At 39.6% G+C, this 22,614-nt stretch overlaps 4 protein-coding genes across 11 annotated transcripts in view; 3 read left to right on the top strand and 1 right to left on the bottom strand.

Moving 5' to 3' along the window:
- The window catches only part of doc2g (double C2-like domains, gamma), a 75,509-nt gene extending 65,905 nt beyond the window's left edge, over positions 1-9,604 (top strand). For all 4 annotated transcript variants that reach the window (XM_077523223.1, XM_077523224.1, XM_077523222.1 and 1 more), the window contains 3 exons: positions 544-625; positions 1,159-1,255; positions 6,099-9,604. In XM_077523223.1, coding sequence (XP_077379349.1) covers positions 544-625; positions 1,159-1,255; positions 6,099-6,238 — 319 coding nt within the window. In that variant the 3' untranslated portion in view covers positions 6,239-9,604. The remainder of the gene's footprint in view (positions 1-543; positions 626-1,158; positions 1,256-6,098) is intronic.
- A 1,669-nt stretch (positions 9,605-11,273) lies between these two features.
- tmem134 (transmembrane protein 134) lies at positions 11,274-15,127 on the top strand. 5 transcript variants are annotated; one of them, XM_077523232.1, is made up of 9 exons: positions 11,274-11,934; positions 12,477-12,559; positions 12,866-13,119; positions 13,205-13,272; positions 13,347-13,433; positions 13,519-13,595; positions 13,753-13,797; positions 14,621-14,674; positions 14,785-15,127. In XM_077523232.1, exons 3-9 carry the CDS (start codon positions 12,910-12,912, stop codon positions 14,865-14,867), a joined length of 624 nt encoding a protein of 207 aa, XP_077379358.1. In that variant the 5' UTR covers positions 11,274-11,934; positions 12,477-12,559; positions 12,866-12,909; the 3' UTR covers positions 14,868-15,127. The 5 variants fall into 5 exon arrangements, with proteins under 5 accessions (XP_077379358.1, XP_077379359.1, XP_077379360.1 ...); XM_077523231.1 differs by having other exon boundaries at positions 11,916-12,006; XM_077523233.1 differs by lacking the exon at positions 12,477-12,559 and having other exon boundaries at positions 11,880-12,006.
- A 227-nt stretch (positions 15,128-15,354) lies between these two features.
- Positions 15,355-19,819, top strand: aip (aryl hydrocarbon receptor interacting protein). The gene is made up of 7 exons (XM_077523226.1): positions 15,355-15,520; positions 16,369-16,551; positions 16,626-16,814; positions 17,096-17,272; positions 17,356-17,497; positions 18,893-19,122; positions 19,202-19,819. Exons 1-7 carry the CDS (start codon positions 15,422-15,424, stop codon positions 19,205-19,207), a joined length of 1,026 nt encoding a protein of 341 aa, XP_077379352.1. The 5' UTR covers positions 15,355-15,421; the 3' UTR covers positions 19,208-19,819.
- Positions 19,820-19,860: 41 nt separating this feature from the next.
- cdk2ap2 (cyclin dependent kinase 2 associated protein 2) lies at positions 19,861-22,614 on the bottom strand. The gene is made up of 5 exons (XM_077523235.1): positions 22,533-22,614; positions 21,665-21,820; positions 21,297-21,388; positions 20,744-20,864; positions 19,861-20,401 (listed from the first exon to the last, which is right to left on the bottom strand). Exons 2-5 carry the CDS (start codon positions 21,717-21,719, stop codon positions 20,334-20,336), a joined length of 336 nt encoding a protein of 111 aa, XP_077379361.1. The 5' UTR covers positions 21,720-21,820; positions 22,533-22,614; the 3' UTR covers positions 19,861-20,333.

Genomic DNA, 22,614 nt, shown 5'->3' with positions numbered 1-22,614 from the left:
ATATAGTGGCTGGAAGTTTAAATTCAGTTTTCAGACTGTGAAAACTTGTTTTTCTAAAGCTCCTTCAGAATTCTGCACCACATTCAGCAGCGCTTTCATCCAAAAGTTGAAAGTAAATGTACGTTTGTTGTATTCCTGTTCAGGCTTTAGTGTGCTGTGGTAAAGATGTTTACTATGACACGTGGTGGTGTTAGTCAAGGTCGTTACAAGCTACCATCTGTTTTTTTTTCTCTCTCGGGAAGATAGCAGGCATCTGTGAGAGGTTTATTTATTAAAGTATGCAAAGATGATTCATGCGAAGCTCAATTGTGGCACAGTGGCTATTGGTGGCGGAGGCGGTAGCAAATGCAGTATGTTCATCCATGGTTGAGGAGCCCCTACTCAAGCCCTGTTTACTAGCCCACTGGGTCACTAACAATGTGTGATTATTGTGTTCACTAATAGGTGAAAAGATTTAAATAGCACTAATTTGTGCTAGCACTAATTTGTGCTACTTATAGTAATGTATTAAAGGTTTGACAATCTTTCTTCTTGTCCTCTAAGCATCTTGCAGCCAGACATGGGGAAGAAGTCCAAGTACAAAACGTCAGTGAAGAAAAAGACTCTCAACCCTGAATTCAATGAGGTACACATCCGTGCATGTGTTAGAGCAGTGAGGCCAATCATAGAATTTATGCTGTAAACAACAAGCTTCGGCCTGTGATCCATGCATTACCGACCTTTAGCCTATTTCCTTTCTTGTGTTGTCCCACATTTGCACTGCAGCCTCTTTCAGTTGTTTGTTTTGAGGATTACTTGAGTCTTTAGCAGGTTAAAGTACTGGTCTGTAGGGCTTAGATTGACTCAGCCAGTCTAAAACGTTCAATTTCCTGTAACCCCCAAATCAGGCCACAGTGAAATCCTGGAAAAGCAAACAAAAGAAGAATCATAAATGTGAGGTTGTCAGTGGATCACAGGCTTGATGCAGTTCTTGCAAGCAAGAGATTTGATACCAAGTATTGGTGGTGTTTTGTTACAAATCTTCAGATAGAGAAATAAAAGCACGCTGCAACCTTTTTCACGATTGCTCATACACCCCCCTCCAAAGAACATGAAACGAGCAAGTTCGATCTGCTATGCGTGATCAAACTAATGTACAAAAAATGTGCTTGTGTGCAGGAGTTTTCCTATGAGGTGACTCTGGACTTGCTGGCTAAGAAAACCCTTGAGATCTCAGTGTGGGACTATGACTTGGGAATGAGCAACGACTTCATAGGTAAACTGGCAAACTACAAGATTTTGCCCAAAATATTTGATCACTTGTCTTGACTCACTTAAGAATTGAGGTGACATCCCATTGCTAAACCGTAGGGTTAATACAATGTCGGTCCATCCGTTGGCACCATAACAGCTTCAGCTCTTCTGGAAAGGTTTTCCACTTCTTCCAGTAGGCCATTTATGAAATCAAACTGATGTTGGAAGAGAAGTTGTAGCTCTCAAGCGCCTTTCTAATTCATCCCAAAGGTATTCTATAAGGTTAAAGTATGGACTATGCAGGCCAGTCGAGTTCAACTCAACTCAACTTTATTTATAAAGCGCTTTAAAACAACCATCACTGTAAACAAAGTACTGCACATGGAATAAAAATCAGTCATACAATAACAAACAACACAGATCCAGCAGACACCATACAACACTAAAACAATGCAGTCTCATGCTGAGTCAATAACCAAACAATAAAAATGTGTTAACTCCATTAGATTAAGAATGGGATGTCACTTAAATTTATATGCGAGTCAAGGCAGGTGAGCGAATTCTTTCGGCAATGAAGTTTATGTTGAAGATAAGGAGACAAGAGATAGGAGAATGTAGCAATTAGAAAGATAGCTGCGCAAGAGTGAATGAAAACGACACAAATTTGAACGAATATCAAACCAGGCCGAGCGTGGGTGGTGGAAGAGAGCAAGGGTAAAAGATACATTTAAAAAAAGATACATAAAAAGTGCTGGGAGCCGAGAGTTAATTATGATGCATGAGGAGTGTGATTGATCTAGCAAAAGAGGGATTGAACATATAAAGGAAATAAGAGGCTTAAGAAATTGTTGGGTTTTTTTGGGGTTTTTTTTTTGGGCTCTGCAGTGTTCATGCATTCATGCTTACAGAATCCCTCCCACTAAAGAGCTTTAGAATAGCCTGGTGTGTCCATCCCATGAATTAAAGCACATTGGGGATTCAGTCGTGATCGGAAGGCAGGAGGATGGTACAAGGAAAAAAGATGACCCGCCTAGTGAGCTCGAGGTGTTCAGATCAGAGCTTTGGGCAGCGCTCTGGTTTGTGGGAGGGACTCGCTGTTGAAATAACCCAGTGAGTTATTATCCCCGCTGGGACAAAACACCGTCAGTCTAACGGCCCTATAGATAACAAACGTTCCAGGGACCGTCATCATTGCACGTTTAGCGATAGAAGTCGGCCATTTAGGTTAATTGGCGGCGGGAGAAAGATAATACTGGGAAGGAAACTGGAATGTGTTGATGAAGAAGCCTGGTGGGTAGTTGACTGACAGCAATAACTGGTAATAGTGGCTAAATCCAGTGATGCCAGTGACGCTTTACTTAAATGGCTACAGGTACTTGACAAAGTCACAATTAATTCCTGCATAATATATGATGGCAAGGAGAATACAGGGATCTCATTGACACTCACTGCCAAGTGTTAGTGCCATTAAGTGCCCCTTGAGTGCAGCAGTGAGTCACATTTGAAAGCACTTGAATAACAACGCATTTTTCAATCACAGTTTTCCCTCACGTGTGTATGTAGAACAAAAGTAATCATTACAAAATTATATGATACAAGAGGAGAGCCCAATTCTAGATTAAGACACATAGCAAACATCTGTATAACATGGAATGCAATAGAAAGAAGAACAAAAGTTTCAGCTTCACAATTAACATTCTTGACTGTGGAGTGATGTCACATATGTCACGTTTTGAAAACTAACAATGCAGGAAGGATGGCTTCGCATTTACAAGCTGGAACTAGTCACTACTAGTTACTAATTTGAGTCTGTGAGGCAGCTAAATAAAGTATTACGGTACCGTACATTGCACGCACTGTGCTGTTGACAAAGTGTTATCGAGCTTAAAAATTGATAACAGTACATCAGAATAAAAACAAAACAAGGGCTGTGACTGTATGAAGTTCCCAAATGTAATAATTATTTTAATGAAAAATGTGCATTCCAAATGTTACGTTTTGCCATGACAATATTAAAGATTGAATATGTCAGGCCAAAACAACCTTTAAAAAAAATTACGTACATCAATTGTTATTCAAGTTAAATGTAGAGTGTTTTTTTATATATGTTGACAGTGGTTAAGTTGTTTTTTTTTTTTAACACTTGTGTAACAGGTAAGATGTTTTGTTCCAAAGGATCTTTGCATTAAGACTTCATCATTAAAATTAGTTACTTCAAGCTTCTTAATATTTACATGTGGTTAGCAATGTTTTTTACACTTGTATGACAATTAGGATTGTTTAAAGACTAAAATATTATGGATTGTTATCTCCTTTCATCAGCCTTTTGTACTGTTTTGCTACCATTCACATGAAGATCTGAGCCTACCTCAGAAATAAATAATTGCCTGAACAGGCACTTGAAACCTGGACCCTCAGATTAAAAGTCTGAGGGCTCCTTGGGAGTCCAAGCTAACGCAGCGGCTGTAACATAGGAAAACCTGCAGATGCTGGTTTGGTTTGGTTTGGTTTGGTTTGGTTTGGTTTGGTTTGGTTTGGTTTGGTTTTGTTTTGTTTGGTTTTGTTTTGTTTTGTTTTTTCTTGAGCGATCCGATACTGTATGTCATGTCAGGCAAATGTGATTGAGATGCTTGAAGCTCCTGCAGAAAACCATCATAATCATCACCTTCATCATCATCTTCACCGTCATCATGAACCCCATCAAGAATGGTGAGCTGTAAAGATGACAGTTTCATCCCAAAATAGTTACATCTTCAATAATGTGTTAATAATTAACTAGGCAAGAGAGGCGAGGCTGTTTCAAGTAAGCTTACCTGCCACATTTGCGTCTTTTGAAAAGTTACAAGCACCTAATCTGAAGTTCAGTGATTCACTTTAGATGTGACCCGAGAATAAAATATGGACTTGATCTTGCTGTTGCAGCGAGTACAGCTTTTCTTCTTCTGGGAACACTTTCGACAAGATGTTGGACGTGAGCTCATCCATTAAAAGAACAGTTGTGAGGTTAGAAGCTGCTGGCTCGGAATCTGATCTCGTTCATCCCAAAGGTGGTTGATGGTGTTGAGGTTAAGGCCCCCTAAATTCTTCCATTTCATACTCATCCAAGCATGTTCTTAGGGATTTTGTCCACAGGAAGATATTTTCCACAGAAAATTGGCCAAAATGACTTTCTCAAATGAACGAGGGTGAACGATGTATTTTTGCACTGCAAAATCACTGTGGACAGGCATATAATATGGAGGACCAAAACTGCCAAAATTCAAAAGAAATAATTGACTAAAAGTGAAAATAAAAATGGATAGAAAAAAAAAATAATAATTTAAAAATATATTTTATTTATTTATTTAATTGGTTATTTGTTTATGTATTTATTTAGTCATTTATTTATGTATTTAGTCATGTATTTGTTTATTTATTAATTGATTTAGTCATGTATTTATTTTTAATTTTGGCAGTTTTGGTCCATACTGCCAAAGTCGAATTGTTATTCAAATGAGGAGGCGGTCCTTAGCATGTCTTGGGTTGGACTCCGCCGTTGCAAACTGCCTGCGACTTGAGTTGCTAGACAACAAGTCGAGGTGACAGTGGACAAGATAGTCGTCCATTGCTGAAGCTTTCCATTGCAAGCCGCGAAAACTTCCTTGTTCGCCGAACTGCTCACTCGACCAATGACAGGCAGTTTGCAACGCTGGAGTCCAACCCAAGACACGCTCAGGACCGCCCCCTCATTTGAATAACATTTCAACTTGGCAGTGTGGACCAAAACTGCCAAAATTAAAAATAAATGACTAAATAACTAAATACATGACTACATAAATAAATGACTAAAAGTGACAATAAAAATGGATATAAAAAATATAATTACAGAAATTAAATACCAATGTATTGATTTATGTATAGATATATATATATTTTCTTTTTGTTTCCATTTATATTTATTTTTTGGGATATAATTTTCGAATTATATATTTTATATGTCTTTATTTTCACTTTTAGTCATTTATTCTTTTATTTAGTCATTTAATTATTTTGAATTTTGCCAGATTTGGTCCTCCATAATATACAGTGGTACCTTATACGCCAATAGAATCAAGATTCAAACCCAAAACATTAGAACTGTGAGGCAGACATGCTTAACCACACAAGGTGCTGCCTGTAATCCAATCAATGATTGATTAATGACTCAATTAAGAGAGAGATGATTACCCAGCTGTTTTGCTGACTCTCGCCGCCCTTGAAGTTGCTGCTGCCGGAGCCGAGGGAGTAAACATTTGGAGCACGGGGGGTTTCGTGCACCTGCTCCTCTCCTACCTGGGCGTCAAACTGAACTTTGCCATCGCGCGTCAGAGTGACGGCCGGGTTGTCCCGAGCGGCCCTCGGGCTCAGGGAACATCTGTCGACCTCTGTTTGGAGTCGGTGGGAGTGTTTTTTTTGGTCGTAGAAAGTGGAAGCAGGAAACGAAAAGCTCCCAGCAGCATCGTTGCAGGCCGAGTTCATTTGTGAGCCGTTACGAGTCACATCAACAAAAGCGTGCTCGCTTGCTTGCGGCTGTCATTTTTTTGTACAGCAGCGTTAAAAGGCAACCTCGCCGTAATACTATTTTATGACATTTCATGCTCCTTTAACTGTGCGATGGCAGCCAGGGGAAAGGCTGTATCATAACCCACGGTACAGTCGCAAATGCCTCTCTTGCAGTCTGTTGCTCCATCACCTGGCTCAATTCCTGCATATTTGTTTGTCACCTCCCACCCATCATGCTCAATAGCTTTGCCTATTCTCCTCATTCCCGAGCCAAACATCCTTCAATCCGGCCCGGGCTCGGCCGTCGTCCAATTCACGTCCTTGCTTGCGGCCTGTGCTTCCAGGTGGCGTGGAGCTGGGCATCAACGCGAGCGGACAGAGACTCAGACACTGGTTCGAGTGTCTCAAAAACAAAGGGAAAAAAGTGGAGTACTGGCATACGCTCACACAGCAAGGAGCACCGAGCGGCGACAAAACGGACTAAAACGCACGCAGTAAACACACGCGCATCCCCGCTGAAAGATAAAAAGAAAAGAATACAACTGCAATAATAATCATGTAATAGTGACCAAGATGAAATCCATCATTTAATGCCAACAGCAGTGATGATTTGTAAATGATCTTCATTCCGACATCAGTGATGTTCAAAAGGTGTGGTGTTTATTTTTTTAAGGTCAACCAAATTGCCCTCATAAGTGTTAACAAAAGGGAAGTTACACAATGTTGTCATTTAGACCTTGTGGAAGTCGCTCTAATGTCCTTGTTCAAATGTACAACTAATGAAGAGATGATTAGAATTCACTCCGTGAACGAGGCCAGCAACAGCGGTACGTGACACTTTGGGCCTGATTTACTAAGATCACAAATAAGAGGCGCTAAATTGTGTGTGCTAATGCTAACAGATAGCTACACACTTTTGGTGTAGGAGTGGTATATTCAATAGAGCGTTTTGAGATTTAGTTTGTGTAGATGGTTTTCACCATGAAACATTTTGTAGAGCCCTGCAAGCTCAAAGTGAAGTTTGAAGTGATGGTATTGGAAGTGTCAGTGGAAGAAAAACAAACAGGTATGACTGGGCTACAGAAAATAAATCAAACATTTTGATGAGGCTTTACACGATCAGGATTTTAGGGGCCAATCAGCAAGTTTAAAGAAAAAGAAAAAAAAACAATAGCTGATCAGTGATCCGATCATAAGATGTAGCAATATGTTGATTTAGATAACTTATCTAAATCAGGAATTTGGGGGGCGAGCAGCGAGTTTGAAAAACACAATACTCAATCGGAAAATTTATCAAAAGATGGAGAAATATATCTATTGAAACAGCTTGTGTGTTTACACCCATGTGACCCATGCCATAGTGAAAATTACAGCAAAATTTGACGCTCAGTGAAATGCATTGTAAAAAATAATAACATCGAAAAAATTTTACACAATGCTGATAAACTATAATATGTAATGTTTACATGTCTTCTTCTTTGACATTAATGGAAAAAAGTCTGAACATTGGTAGTCATTCTGGGGGGGGGTTCAGCTTGTTTTTGCTGTAATATCTTATTTTGTGGATCCGATCAATACGATCCAGCCACAGATTGAAGTCCAATTTTGATAATAAAAGCCATGTTTTGTTTGAGCTAACTCAACCTGACTGAGTGTGTGGCAATCGGATAAACAGTTACGCGTAACTTGAGCCAGCACTCCTGAAATCTGCCCTGAGATGTCATATGGCATGACTCCTTCTTGTGATTGACTCCTCTCATTTCTGTTTCAAAATTGCATTGCGGAAAACATATGATGGGATAATTTCATTGAAAAAATAACGTGTACATGAGTGAAAATTTTCTCCTGCCTGCGTTACGCTGGTGCAGCTTTGCGTTCTCGTTTGCACCCGCCTCTCAGAGGTGCTAATCAAAGACGCAAAATCAGCCATCTCAATTCGTCTCAGGTTACATTGTGCTTGCTCAAGCCATCTGTTGCATATACACCTCCCAGAACGTGCAAAGTGAACTGTATGGCAATTTTGTGGCCCTTTCGCACACGCAAATCTGAAGTAAATCAGGCCCACAGCGTTAATACGCCATCGCTATGCTGGCTTGTATAGTAACGCAGCGTCGTTACTTCAAGATACAAAGCACAAAAGGATCCATTTGGTGGATTTGTTCCTTTAACATGTCCGTGTTTTGAACGATTCGTCTTTCGTTGTCTTTGTGACTGTAATCTATGTGTGTGCATGCGTGTGTCTGACGCAGGCAGTGAGAATTTTCAGTGCCTCGATTTTCTGTCTTTGCAGCATCTCTTTTCACATCGTGCCCCGTTTCGAATATCACAACTGAACTTCAAGAAGCACAGTCTGTGTGTATGCGTGTGTGTGTGTGTGTGTGTGTGTGAGACAAAAGAATACGGGGGAACGTAAGGACAAGAACGCAGCACACAGCAGAGGAACCCTCTGCTGCACCCAGTGGTTGCAGTGTGTATTCATTCCTGGATGGAAGGCTGACTGACAAACTGTCAGTCACGTGTCATCTCATCGGCTCACAGTCGCAGAACAATTTTTAGGACACCTGCACAATCTAATGAGATCCAATACAAGAAAAAAAATGCTCTTTTTTTTCTTTTGAGTGATACTGCCAGAAATATAATGACTTGACTTGTTTTTTAGTGATTGCATCACACTCAGAGTTGTTTGTAATATTTCCCCAAATCCATATAAGCTGAGCAGCAGTTTTGATTCGGCTCTTGTTTGGCTCTCATTTGATTGTGTGCCTAATGAAGTGTCCAGCGAGTGTTTACGCCTTTGTGCACACTCCAAGATTGATGTTTGAGAGGTGAGCTTCTCATTGTTACTTCAAGTGTACAATATCAATCAATAAATGATGCAACTTTTATTTCCTGCAGGCCAATATCATGTAGTAATTTATCTATTCGCGAATGGGCGCTGTCACTTGATTTATGGGAAGAGCGTTGCTTACAATTCCTCTAATGCATCTTAATACAACGTGTCCTTGGACACTCACAATAAGGACTTAATGACCATTTCTGTGATCAGTTCTTTTTATAGTACTACTGAATATCAGGTTTATTTTCATACGCAAAGTGGGCCTGGAGAAGAAAAAAAACATGAAAGGTGTAAACAAAAGCAAAGTAGTGAATCTCTGCTTGCTGACAACGTGTCTGTGCATTTGGGGCGGCCTTCGAGCCTGTCATTTATCACCACAGCTCTAACCAGGCGGTGGTCTTCCAAAGCACGCTCATAGTCAGAGGCCTGCGGGAGGTTTCAGTACAATCGATCCATCGGGTCCTTCGTCAACCTTGTGAATGTCTTATTGTTGGCAACAGAGGAAAAAAAATGCTTTGAACATGACTATGAAAACAGTCCTTGAATGGCTTTGACAAAAATCTCAATCCAACATGTTGGATCCTTGTTTTCTTTTCTCTATGCATCAAAAACTCCCTCAGTGTGACAGCAGTGAATAATCAAACCAAACGGAAACGATTGTGATCGACTTTTGTCAGCGTCTCCACCCCTCTTGCATGCTTTGCTTACATTTGATCTGCAATGTAGCTGCATGCTTAGCAATAATCATCAGCTTGTACAAGTGGAGCGTGCTGATGTGTTGACGCTTCATGTCATCCATCCCGCCATTCAGCGAGCCGGCTGTCATTCAAAATGTTTGTATATTATTTTTGCGTTTGACACTTGCTTTCCTAAAGGCTCTGAGCGGTAGTAATGCAAAGAAAAAGTGGGTGGGGCTAGAAGTCTGTTTATTCACTATCACCATCACAGTGTGACTGGCATCATGTGGTCATGTTGTGTCACTACTTCTCCAAATAAACTCAAGTCGTTTCAGTGCTTGTTTTTCCTTCTCCTGGGGTTTCATTATGGGAGAAAATGTAATTACTTATGCTGGAATCACATTATTTACTTCTGAAGTGCACTCGAGGGTGACAGCATAACACCTGTACAAGAGGAGTTTCACAGATTCTACCTTCAGGGATGTTTAATACCACGTTTTGTTTTTCAATCTGCTCTTACATTGGCTAGAATAAGTCATTTGTGTTATGTTTATTATATAACACTGATGATTTGTTCATCCTTTACTCTTTTTTTAATTAGACACATCACTGTTTTTTTTTCAGCATATTAAATATGAAATAAAATGTGCCTTTTAATTGTTATATATATTTGATATTTGTTAGATTTTCTTTCTATACTAACTGTAATTTCTCAAGAATTAAAAAAAATGAAAATTGAGGAGGGAAATGCACAGTTTTATGGAGAAAACTAATTATCATATTGTTTAGAGGGAGTTGTGAAAAAATTCCAATATATACCACTTTTTTTTCTTTTCTTTTTCAAAATTGGCATACTGATTACGAAATTGCTGTCAGTTTTTTGTTTTTTTTTACCCTCCAGATAAGCAAAATTCCACTGATTAGCTGTAGTAAGACTGCAGTACAACGAGCTGCTTATATGACTGGACTCATCTCAAGTTACCTGACAATTTGTTTGTGAAGTCACAATTGAGACAGCGTGGTGAGTGATGTGCATCGATATCTGCAAACAGAATTAAGAGCATTAGCACTGGCTTTTATCTTAACCTTGTAAACATGGGCATACCGTTGTAATTTCTATTTCATTGTATGCTATTTTTTATGCTTTCAAACCTTGTAACTATTTCATCTTTGTTTTTATTGCATACTCTTATTTCATATTTAAAAATACAGGGATTCTATAGCTCAAAAATTTGATATGATCAAGACATGCTGAGGTCAGTTTTGGATTCCACACAAGATGTTAAAAGTAACACAAATTCATTTATTTCACATTTTAATCCAGTTTGGTTTTCCTCATGAGCGGTGGGAAAAGTATGGCCTAGCAGACGTACTTGATCGGAAGTTGTCAATGTTGTGTCGCTCTGACCTCCAAATCGAGCAGCAGCCAACGGCTAATTATAATGACTGGATGTCTCGTCTAGATGTGAACGCGGAGGAGACAGGAGAAAATTGCAACATTAAAATAGCCAGTGAGCGAGGTCAATATGTCAAGTCAATTATATTTACAGTATGTAGCACCAGTTTACCACAGAACTTATCTCAAGGCATTTTACATATTGAGCAGCTCCAGAAGCAACCTCAAATAAGCATTCATGCATTTTCTATTAAAGAAAAAAAAACAGATGAACTGAATAAGTGGTGGAATCTTTTCAGTTTTCAAATACAAACCATTTAATAATTTATAGTCTTTTTGAAAAATGTTTTTGTTATAGTTCTAAAAAGGACCTCTACTTGGGAAGTTGGGACACAAACAAACCTCACACTTGTCAATCCACGAAAACACCCAAATGGCCTCAGTCTCTTTTTCTCACCCACGATGATCCACAGCTGTTGACCTCCTTTCTTCTCATTCCTGTGACCTTTCTACCCCACTCAAGTAAAAGCAACTTGTACCAAATGCATCGTTGTTGCTTTGAAGCTTCTTGTTTGTTGCACATGCTAACCCTCTTGCGTGCTTTTTTTTTTTTTTCCCTGAATACGCCATTAGTTTTTATAGCACCACTTTGAAGCCAAACACATTTGTGCTAGTGAGTAGATGAGTGGCTCTTAGACCTTGGTGCATTTTCAGTGCATAATACGTTTTTGTACAAAACTATTGGGGGGAGCTAAGGACATACTAGAAATTAAACTGAATACGTGTTTTAATGGAATGCTTTATTTAATTCATGCACTTGACTACCAGCTTTTAATTAATTCCTACGCAAGTTGCTCCTACCACCATGGGTGCAGCAGGAATGTCATACTGTAGTGTTAAAATGCATGCAATACATGATGTAAAAGGCCTCTTCAACATTAAAATAAATAAATACAATATATATAAATAGTGCATTTTGAAAGATCTGTAACATTTTTGTGCAACAACACAGCTCATCCACATCAACGCAGAAGAGGTTGAGTTTCAAGTTGTGTAAAAAGGCCCATAAGGGGGTCTTGTTAAGAATAAAGTAAATGTTTCCTCTGCAGTACCCGACCAGTTGTAAGTTGTAATAATATTGTTCACCACTAGATGGTAGACATCGCACATTAATAGCGCTTCAAGTAAGTCTTCTAAACCATAGAAGAAAATAAAGTCCGGCTGAACACTCAACGCTTAGAAAAAAAAAAAAAATGTATCTTGTCTTTCAGGTAAAATCAGAAGCAGATGATATGCTCTTCAATTGTAAAGGCAAATGAAGAACGGACATTTCACATATATTGGTGTGTTTTTTTAATGGCATTTTTGTTTAGCATCAAATTAGGAAGAGCCGTTTGATTTATGTTCCGTATTCATTGTCTAAGGATAAACCATCACTTAGCCCTTTTTTTCTTCTTCTTCTTCTTCTTTTTTTAACTACAGCGTCATTTTATTTTAGCGCTAAAACCCAACAGCTTTGGTGACGTCTTGTACTTTTAAAATATTATTAGAAAATATATATAAGAAAATATAAAATTCCAGGGGTTTACCTTGTCGTCAACGAGACGAGTAGCCCCATCGATAAGTCGGGGCTCGATTGAGCGCACTCCCGGACCTCCACCAATGGCGTAATCAGGCATGTGCAATCGATACCCGGCTGAGAGTTGGGAGGAAAAAAAAACTGGAAAGAGCGAGAGTCGAAAGTTGGGAACGTGTTTGTCGCTCCCAAAAATCTTAGCATCTCGTTATAAACAGTTTCCGTTGCTGTTACTAGCAATTGAGGAGATATGTGAGCCTTGTGCCAAACCAGTTGTGGGACCAGCTGAACCTCTACGAAGAAAAGACTGCTTGAAGATAGTAAGTTTTCTTCTTGGTCATCTGATCGACTAGCGGAAACAAAGGCTGAGATCAGAGCAGCTTAGCCTTCCTGTTTACTCTAACACAAAGAAATTACATGTGTTTTTCCCCTCCCTTTTCATAAGTAACGTTAACTGTACACTACTAGATCACAAACAAAATAATGAGTAACTTATATTTGCTTTTGTACTATGACATTTTAGTTCAACAATTTTAATTTAAAAATGCTTTATTAAAAATGTTTTCTCTGCTATACTGTACATGCTAGTTTTGATGACATGTGTTCTTATTTCCTCACATCTACAGTGAACCTCAAACCACAAGCCATTAACACCTAAGAGGCAATCACCATGGCAACACAGTTCAATATCGACGACGCCTTCGTGCTGGACGACGATGAAGAGGGGTCTGTGTCTGGCGTGGACGCTGAGGGATGGAATTCTCGTGACAAGGAAAGAGAAGCAGAGCTCACGTTCGGACCTCTGACTTTCTCCAAATCTCAGACTCATCCATCGCCCATTTTGCTTGCCTCACCTGAGCACAGTAACCTCAAGTATCAAGTAAGAATCACCTGCATGCATCTGTTTGTTTTGTTTTTTTCTTGGACGAAACATACCTCCTTTATCATTTTCTGTTCTATTCTAGAATTTGGAAAATGAAGACCCACTTGCCAATAATGGCAATTCCTCTTTTAACAACTTCTTTAAAATCAGGTTGGTCCAATTATTTATTTATTTATGTATTTATTTTACGTGACTGTGTATCTTTGACTCTGCTCTTTTCCCAGTGACCCCGCCACTCTGTCTTACTGCAGCTCTCAGTGGTCATTCAGCACCCTGAGTTCCGTCACACAACTTTCAGCACGTTGTTGCGGGTGAGATCGATCGTAACCCTTCGACACACTCGCACACGCGGTAAACTCAAGTTGGTCCCTCACTGTACATGAATTTGTTGGGCAGGTGGGTGTCTCATCCGCTAGTGAAGAAAAACAGAAGAGTTGTCCTTGCTTCCTTCCTTCTCCTGTTCACTGGAGTTGGTAAGTTTGATGCAGAACCGACAGCACGTGGACCAAATACAACCCGTTTCCATTTGAGCCGGACCGTCACTCTATAAATAAATACTGTAAATCAAAAACTCAGAGAAACTGTTATAAAAACAAAACTTTTAACCTACAAAATACTCTCTCTTTGTAGCTCTTATTTTCACTGGCATTGTCATACAGCTGAATCCAAATGCAGGTAAGAAAAGTAAATATCTGTTTGGAAGGAATAGTGTTTTTTTGTTTTGTTTTTAAATATAGAAACTGTATTGTTTGCCTCAAAGGAGGCAGAACTTCCTCTGACAAAACACACACACCAACACACAATGTTTCTTTACATTACCCACAAGAGATTACACATCCTCTATGTGTTTATTTAAAAACTGCTGGTTTGGCAAGATGAAAACACTTTTCATCATCAGTGTTTCCGATAGTTATCTGTACAACTTTCAAAGTGCAATTATATTTAGTCCACATGAATCCCTGTTGACTTTTTCTTGAGAACAAAATGCTTGGCAATTTGTTGGTGATTTATTCACATGACCGCTGAAAGAAATTCAAAACCTACCAGACAAATTTGATGGGTTGTAATCAATGACTAGACGATACTTTTATTATTAAAACATCAAGTGTTGTTTGATGTACAGTAAGTAAAGCAAAGCAAACTTAGCAAAGTAAATAAATTAATCAATAAACTGGTCAGAGTGAAAAGCAGTCTCATCTGCATTGTACCTCTTCCAACACTAGGTGGTGCTGTTGTGACAAAGCACAAGCAAACTCACTTTTACTTGGGAGTGATTATTATTTTTTATTTTTTTTTGAAAATGTTACCGATGGCTTTTTGTTCCTGGCACATTAATTCCACCCAAACATTTATATTGTAGCCCATTGTTGTTTTACGTTAAAACAACAGCAAACATCCCTGGAACTTTTACAATATTTCACAAATGTGAATACATAATACTAGAACCCCAGGAAAACCTGGAACCAAACGTAGTTTAATATTCTTTGTTTTCTCATAGGCGTTTCAAGTGCTATCTTCTTTGTGCCTGGATTCCTGCTCTTCATCCCTGGAGGTAAAGTAATCCCCTTGTGCAGGAGTCTCATTCACAACTTTTTTTTTTTTTTGACATTCCAGAAAGTGTTACGTGAATAACAACATTACTATTGTATGAACTCTCTCCAGTGTATCATGTGATATACATCAGCTGTGCTGTCCGCGGAAGAAGAGGCTTCAAGTTGTTCTACCTGCCTTATTTTGAAAAATAAGGTTTTACCAAACACCACATGAACCACTTTTACTTTTGTGCTGTTGTCAATACATTGGCAACATACTGATGTTATGTATTGTGTTGTTGTTCTTGTTGTTACGATGACCACTGACAATTCAATCTTTCACTTCCTTGGCTTTTTCCACTACACGATCTGACCTGCATACTTCTATGGACATATATGTAAAGTTTTTTTTTTTTTTTAATAATATGTGAATACTGACTGTGAAATTACAATAAAACATTTGGAAAATGTAATCTCTATTCATACTTTACTTAGAATGCAGGGCAGCATGCCGAAGCAGTGGTTAGCACATCTGATCTGGCTTAAGTGTTATACAGATAATGTTGACTTATTATATTTACATTAAATCCTTTAAACAGGAAGTACAACTTGTATTGGCTGTATTGGTTATCGAGCTCAACTCAACGCGCTTCGGGCTGCAATACCGCCTACCTGTAGAGGGCACTGCTCGGCCAAAACGTGACAAACTAGAATCGTCTCTCTTCGGTAAACATCGTTTTTTGTCGTTAGTTGCTACTTGGCCAAGGATGGAGGAAGAGGCACGAAGGCTTCTCGAAGAAGGGATCAGTAAAAAATTGGTTAGCCCGGGTAAAGGACAACTTTCGACCTTCCCCGATGGAACAAAGGTAAAACCGATCTAAGCTGTGGGGAAACTATGTATAATTTTGGGCTTTAGGATTGCTTGACAAACGAGACGAAGCGCGTTCGCTCATGCTAACTTGTCCTATCTGCTGTCATATCTTGGCTAACACGTTGTGATTATTTCATTTATGCTACTTAAATACATATCTTTATTCAAGAACCACCGCCAACGGACACCGAAGAACTTTGGTTGTTAATCGCTTCATGGTTTAAAAACGTTAGTCCAGTAGGCATTCTTTTCTCCCCTTTTTTATGTTCCATGTTTTTTTTCATCGGATGGACGGATATGGGCGGGACAGGTTTGGCTTGTGTTTATGACCGCTGATTGGTCGGTGTACAGTGGCAATCAATTTTCCATAGTTGTGATTGGCCATGATGGACCGCAGACAGTATGTCGGCCTTGTGTAGAATTTTGAGTTTTACTTTAGAAGATGAATAAATTAGATTATAGTGGACAATGTTATATTGATGTAGTTATATTTAAAAAAAAAAAAAAAAAGTGAAACTCGTTTTTTGATTAGACTACTCACTAGAGTGAACTATTTCATTTTGAAATGTTTTCTTTAATCGTGATATTTATGGGGGGCAAAAACGTGTTGCAGTGTTATATATGAAATAATCAAAATGATTTTTAGGTTATATTTAGAAATTGTCCTTGAGAAAAGTATTTTCCAATATGTATAATGGATTTGTATAATTTCAGTTTCTGAGCGGAATGGCACCATGAAAAGCCATAATGTATTATATTTAAATAAATGAGGATGCGCTGTAATACTGTGTTTCAACCGTGTTGTTATTTAGCACCTAATTAACCCACTTAGTGTTCTTCCAGGTGGTCTTCCACTACCGCACCAGCCTGTGTGATGGCACAGTGCTGGACGATTCCAGGAACATGGGGGGCTGCAGCAAACCAATGGAGCTCATCCTGGGCAAGAAATTTAAACTGGCTGTGTGGGAACGAGTGATCATCACTATGAGACAAGGAGAAATTGCCGAATTCACATGTGACGCCAAAGTGAGCGAGCTCCTTCAATAGGATGCCAGGTGTTGTACATGGTCATATCTGTTGTGGTCTATTTTTGTTCTCAGCACACCGCACTCTACCCGCTGGTATCCCAGTCGCTGAGGAACATCAGCATCGGGAAAGACCCCCTAGAAGGCCAGAGGCATTGCTGTGGTATCGCTCAAATCCACTCCCACCACTCGCTGGGCCACAAAGATCTGGACCACCTTCAGGCTAACCCACAGCCGCTTGTCTTCACCATTGAACTGACGGAGGTGTGTGAGCTCTAGTGTTAATTTCGTCAACAAAAATTAAACAAAAATTATTTAGTCAACACTGTAGCTTTAACATTAGTGAGTTCGGACACATTTGGGATAGCATCTTCATCTAAAAAGTAACAAAAGAAAAGTTGTGGTTATTGGGCCTGTTTCAGCTTGTGATGTCACATGACCAAATTCAGAACACAGGTGTTGGTCGTTACCTCAGCCCTTCAACACTGTGATGTCATTTTCAGTAAACAGTAATTGTCTGCCACTGAGCTCCAGCGTGCTTGCAGGTTCTCCCTCCGGGCTCCTTCCAGCTGGACGTGTGGGCCATGACGGACGAGGAGAAGCTGGCCTTCGTGCCTCACATCCACGAAGAGGGCAACGCGCTCTTCAAGCAAGGCCGCATACAGGAAGCCACCGACAAATACTACAACGGCATCGCCTGCCTGAAAAATCTGCAGATGAAGGTCAGGGAGTTCCATCTCCCGCCTGTTCCCTATCAGACGCCTTCCCAAGTGTCTCTGACACCTCCTTGTCTTTTTCATTTTAGGAGCAGCCAGGAGACCAAGCCTGGATCAAGCTGGACCACATGATCACACCTCTTCTCCTCAACTACTGCCAGTGCAAGCTACTCCAAGGCCACTACTACGAAGTCATTGAACACTGCTCGTCGCTCACATTCAAATACGAGAGTAAGGCTCATTATTTATTCGATTACAGCCTGTGCTTCAGGCTAGACGTTAATCATATGATCTGACATGAGGGGAATGAAAGCACATTGGGCAACTTGCATCCTTTTTCAAGCAGTTTTGCTGTGTTAATGCAAATGGAATGAAACACACCGAGCTTTTGGGGGATTGTCAGATGTCATTTCTAATTTCAAGTCTTAAATTAACCCTTTAACTCCAGAGGTGCCAATGGGTTAACCCTTTAATAATACCAGTCATTATCCAGACATTATCTGTATGTTCCGCAAACTCCAAATTCCTGCTGTTCAGCATTTGGGCAGCAGGGATTTGGAGTTTGCGGAACATACAGATAATGAGAAAGGACTGGTATTGTTAAAGGTTTAACCCTTTGGCACCTCAGGAGTTACCAATAATGTACTACCTTACATCAAATTGTAGATTTTGTCTCTTGTTATGTGCAACGTCACATGTCCAAACCTAGAAAAAGTGATTGTTGACTTCCTGTGGTTGATGAGATGATTCCTTGATGCTAAACTTGCAAAAAATAAAAAAATAAAAATAAAAATAATAATAATAATAATAAAACACACTTTATAGCTGTTGTCTTTGGACAAATGTAAAATACATGTATGTATCTCATTTACTTAAACATATGACACATTACATGTAAACACTAATGAAACCTAAAAATGCTATTGTCATCTTTGGTGGCTCTCTGGTGACATCTTGTGTTTAAAAAGAAAAACAAAATTTTGGACGGTAAAGAAGGTAAATGGACCGAACTTATCTGGCACGCTACATGTTTAAAAAAAAAAAATCATATTAATTAGTCATAGTGCTCCTCGATTATGAAAAAAATTGCAATTAATTTGGTAATGATTGGAATCACAATTAGGACAATCATTTGGGGGTTTTTTTGCTACAAAACGAGAAAATGTTCAATAAACATCCATCTATCCATTTTTTTAACCGCTTGCTCCTCACGGGTCGCAGGGGTGCTGGAGCCTATCCCAGCTGGCTTCGGCCAGTAGGCGGGGTACTCCCTGAATTGTTTGCAAGCCAATCACAGGTTTCATAAACATGTGAAAAATATTAAGACATACATTTCATTGAAACACTCTAATTATGCAAGTTCCTTTTGGACCAAACAAGATTTATTAATTAGTCATTTTAAAAATAAAAATGAAAAAAAAGTCGCAAATGGAGAAATTTAAACAACAACAAAAAAAAAAAAAAATTGAGAGCATTTCAAAGTGATCGTAAACTTTTTTAACACTGGTTTGTAAAAATGTAAATGCCAAAATATTTATGTGCTTAATTGTCAAGATGTTTAAATTTGATAGCTTACCATTTGTGTAACATGATGTTAAATGACGTGTTGGTATCCTTGCGTGGCAGACAACGTGAAGGCCTTCTACAAGCGAGCGAAGGCCCACGCTGCAGTGTGGAACGAGACGGAGGCCCGAGCAGACTTCGCCAAGGTGCTGGAGCTGGACCCGTCCCTCGGACCGTCGGTCGCCAAGGAGCTGCACGCCATGGAGGAGCGCATACGCTCGAAGGACAAGGAGGAAAAGGGGCGCTACAAAGGCCTTTTCAACTACAACTCGCCACCGACAACTGCTACCACAGTCAGTTGACATTTGCACATCGTCCTTCCTTCTCAGTCGTATTTTCTACAGCTTTTTTTTTTTGCTCTTTTATCCTCAGAGTTGAAGAGTTGTGCAACGAGATGCCGATGAATTTCAAGGCGAAAGCATAGGAAACACCACATGCTGGTGGTTTCAGTTTGAGCCACTCACAAGACTAACTCGTCATCTGTGCGACACACGATGTTCCCAAAGTCTGCTTTGTTTCTCCCTTTTGAGTGACTCGCTGCTAGTAGCAACTCAAAGCCTCAAGCATCATTTAGTCTCTGTCTTAGTCGCCCTTTGGTTGGTTCACATTGAATGCTGGCTTGTAAATAGGTGCCACACAAGCTTTTTTTTTGCTGCAGTCTCTTGCATTCTTGTATTAAATGTTATAATCCACTTGTAATCGCAGCTAAATTGGGGAATCTTACTCAGACACAGCTCTCCTTTGTCCCTCATTAGTCTCGGGCAGATGGGCTGGCAGATGGAAATATTGACAATCATAAAACACACTTGGATGTTTTCTTCTGTGTTCCTATTTCACATGTTAAAAAAAAAAAAAAAAAGTTTGTCACTTTGAAAACAACTTTCATGTGAAGCTGTGGATGGGTTTAACTTTTGTCACGTCACTGAAGCAGCTACATATTGTGTAATCCAAATAAATGTTTATTCATTCCTGTGTGGTCCAACAATGAAATTCATCTTGGTCCAATGAGAAAGAAAGACATTACAAGCACATATTTATTTTGTATCATTTAATTAAGATATACATACTCAACTGCAAAAGTTTGGTTTACAAAATTCCCACAATAACAAATTGACTTGAGATGTACAGTACATAGTTCTTGTTGAACGTTGACTATAAAATAGGACCGATGCAGGAAAGCAAATCTTCATGATGCTCAACAAAAGGAAAAATAACGTCACAACTTAAGGACAAGTTTTGGTTTTAACTTAAAGACATCATTTGGTCTTTCTGGCTGCGATGACCAATATAAAATGGTTTAATATGAATTTTATGCACGGCTGTACTAATTAAAACTCCACATACCAGCTGACAAATATAGAAAATGAAGGTTGTACTTTGAAGAGAAGGGCCTGGTGGAATGACAAAGACAATGCAACTGTAAAAAGCCAACCAGAAATGATTTAAAAAAAAAAAAACGTTTAAAACATGATGGGAAAGGAAGAGGGGCCAGGGGGAGAAAAGGTTATGTACGGGCGCTTCTTTCCGTCTCTGCCAGACACTCCCTGACCAGTGCACGCGCATGAATGATACCTAGAAAGGATCAAACATTTGAGCATGAATAATGGAATGTTCATTTTCTTAAAAAAAAAAAAAAAAAAGACTGACTATCCTCATGTGGAAGTCAAACTTATCAGATATCAAGGTGGCTTAACAAATTGCACTGAATTAGGCTTGGTGTTAAATGTCTGTACCATGCAAGGTGCAGACTAGAAACGCGTGACTTTATTTTCACTCCAACAATTAAATCTCCATCTGGGTGTCCTCATGTAGCACCCGTCACCGATCTTAAATCTGCATAAAGTGAGTTGTGAATAATTGCTACTTGGAGAACGTGCCTGGAATGCTTTCGTGAAACTTAGTAATGTTTAATACCTCTCTTTAGTCTCTCCATAGCACTTTTGCTTCCAGCGTACGTGGGTCGGATCTCGCGACTCATTTCCTCGATGACTGACAGAAGTTCGCTGTAGGTGGATCCTTGACTGACTTTGACGGGCTTTTCAGAGAGAGATGCATCAAAAAAATCAATAACACACAGTAGTCCCATTGTTAACTATTTCATACATGCTTACATGACAAGTAGTACATACAGTGATATCTTGACTTGGGAATTTAATGTGATCGAGTGAGCACATACCATTAACTAATAACGCTATTGATTTGTTCCGTAAATCCACAAACACCTTTTTTTTCCCCCACCTGAGTGGCAGTTGGCATATCTGAAGCTGCTCATACCTCAAAGTTGGGCATGCAACACACGCAAAGAAATAAAGACGTCCCGTCAAAAAATAGTTTGCGCCATTATGTGAACGTAACAAATGCTGAACAAAGGCATGTTGTTCACTTTAAGGCAACGACAAAGAAGCGCTGCTGTCTCCCATTCAACTGCTGTGACTCACCGTGGATACGCGGAATGCTTCTAGCATACCTGAACAAAGCCCATGGAGGGTGGGCCAAAGTCACTGAAAGCGGGCCGGAAGTTGGACGACGACGGGAGGGAAGGCGAGGGCACGGAGGAGCCTGAAAGTACAACAAAGTCAGACAGGAAAACACACAAAATTGGTCGCAGGCATGCCTTTCAAACTCACTCGCAAACGTTCGACAGTCATGTGTGAAATTCAACAACCAAGTAGATGTTTCATTCGCTATTATTTCCATTTGATCTGTTGTAGAATTTTGAAATCAACCAAAATTTCGCTTTAATAATGATTGCCATATGATTTTAAAAAGTGAACATGTATGAAGTATCAAAGTCCCCTAAACAACATAAGGGTTAGAGTCGGCGTTAAAACGAACCAGGCGGCGTGTGGTTGGAGCCAGACGGCGCAGGAGCAATGGGCTTGTAACTCATGACGATGTCCACTGGCAGCTCCCCGTACGACGCACCACTTCCTTCGTTCCGGTCGAGCCGGTGCTTATACAGCTTTACTCCTGGAGATGAGCTCCTAAGAGCTGAACACAGGACAGCATTATCAAATTATTGCCTTCACTAGTGGATAATAAAATAAATATTATCCATTCATGTGTACATATCTGTACTGTGCACCCAAATCAATTATCAATATTCAAAACAATTGCCAGTGTTGAGGGGTTTGACATTTTAGGGGGTCAAAAAGAGGCAAAGTACAATATTTAACTACAATAGGTGCATTAAAATGACATGACATGACAAGATCATAACTAAACAACACAAAGCAGGCTGAGTATTTTTTTTGGGGGGGGGGCTCCTCTGATTATTAGAAGATGCCGGTGTACCTAATGAAATGACCACAATGTTTGTTGGAGTCTCAAGAGGATGAGAACATCAAATTAATTACATAAACACAACGTTTAAGAGACTGAGTTGTAAGGTTAAGGTTATCATTTTTAAAAGTACTTTGGAGAGTATTTACGTGTGGGGGCAACCGTCGAAGACAAACTGAACTTAATTCGAGAGGAGCCCGAATGAAACAAAAGCTGACGGACGTTAGCTTAACAGTATGGTAGAATGCTAATTGTAGCTAGCTCTCGCCGGTTAGCACAACAATGTGAGAGGGATCTAGAAAAGCAGCGCTGGCGCGGTTCTACAAATAAAGACACGTCGGGTGCAACATTAAGTTGAAAGCTCCATGTATGTCGATTGTGAAGAGCGCAGAACATCATAACATCATGTTCTTTTAAGTACCTTTTTTAAGAAGATTTAATATCCTCTGTGGGACAACAGGGCTCTTCCTGTGAGTAAATCAGTGCGCCTGCGCCAAAGGAAG

The sequence above is a fragment of the Festucalex cinctus genome, chromosome 6 (assembly GCF_051991245.1).
Source record: "Festucalex cinctus isolate MCC-2025b chromosome 6, RoL_Fcin_1.0, whole genome shotgun sequence".
Taxonomy (NCBI): Eukaryota; Metazoa; Chordata; class Actinopteri; order Syngnathiformes; family Syngnathidae; genus Festucalex; species Festucalex cinctus.
Note: the sequence above shows the minus strand (reverse complement) of the source record. Positions and strands in the feature narration are given on the sequence as shown.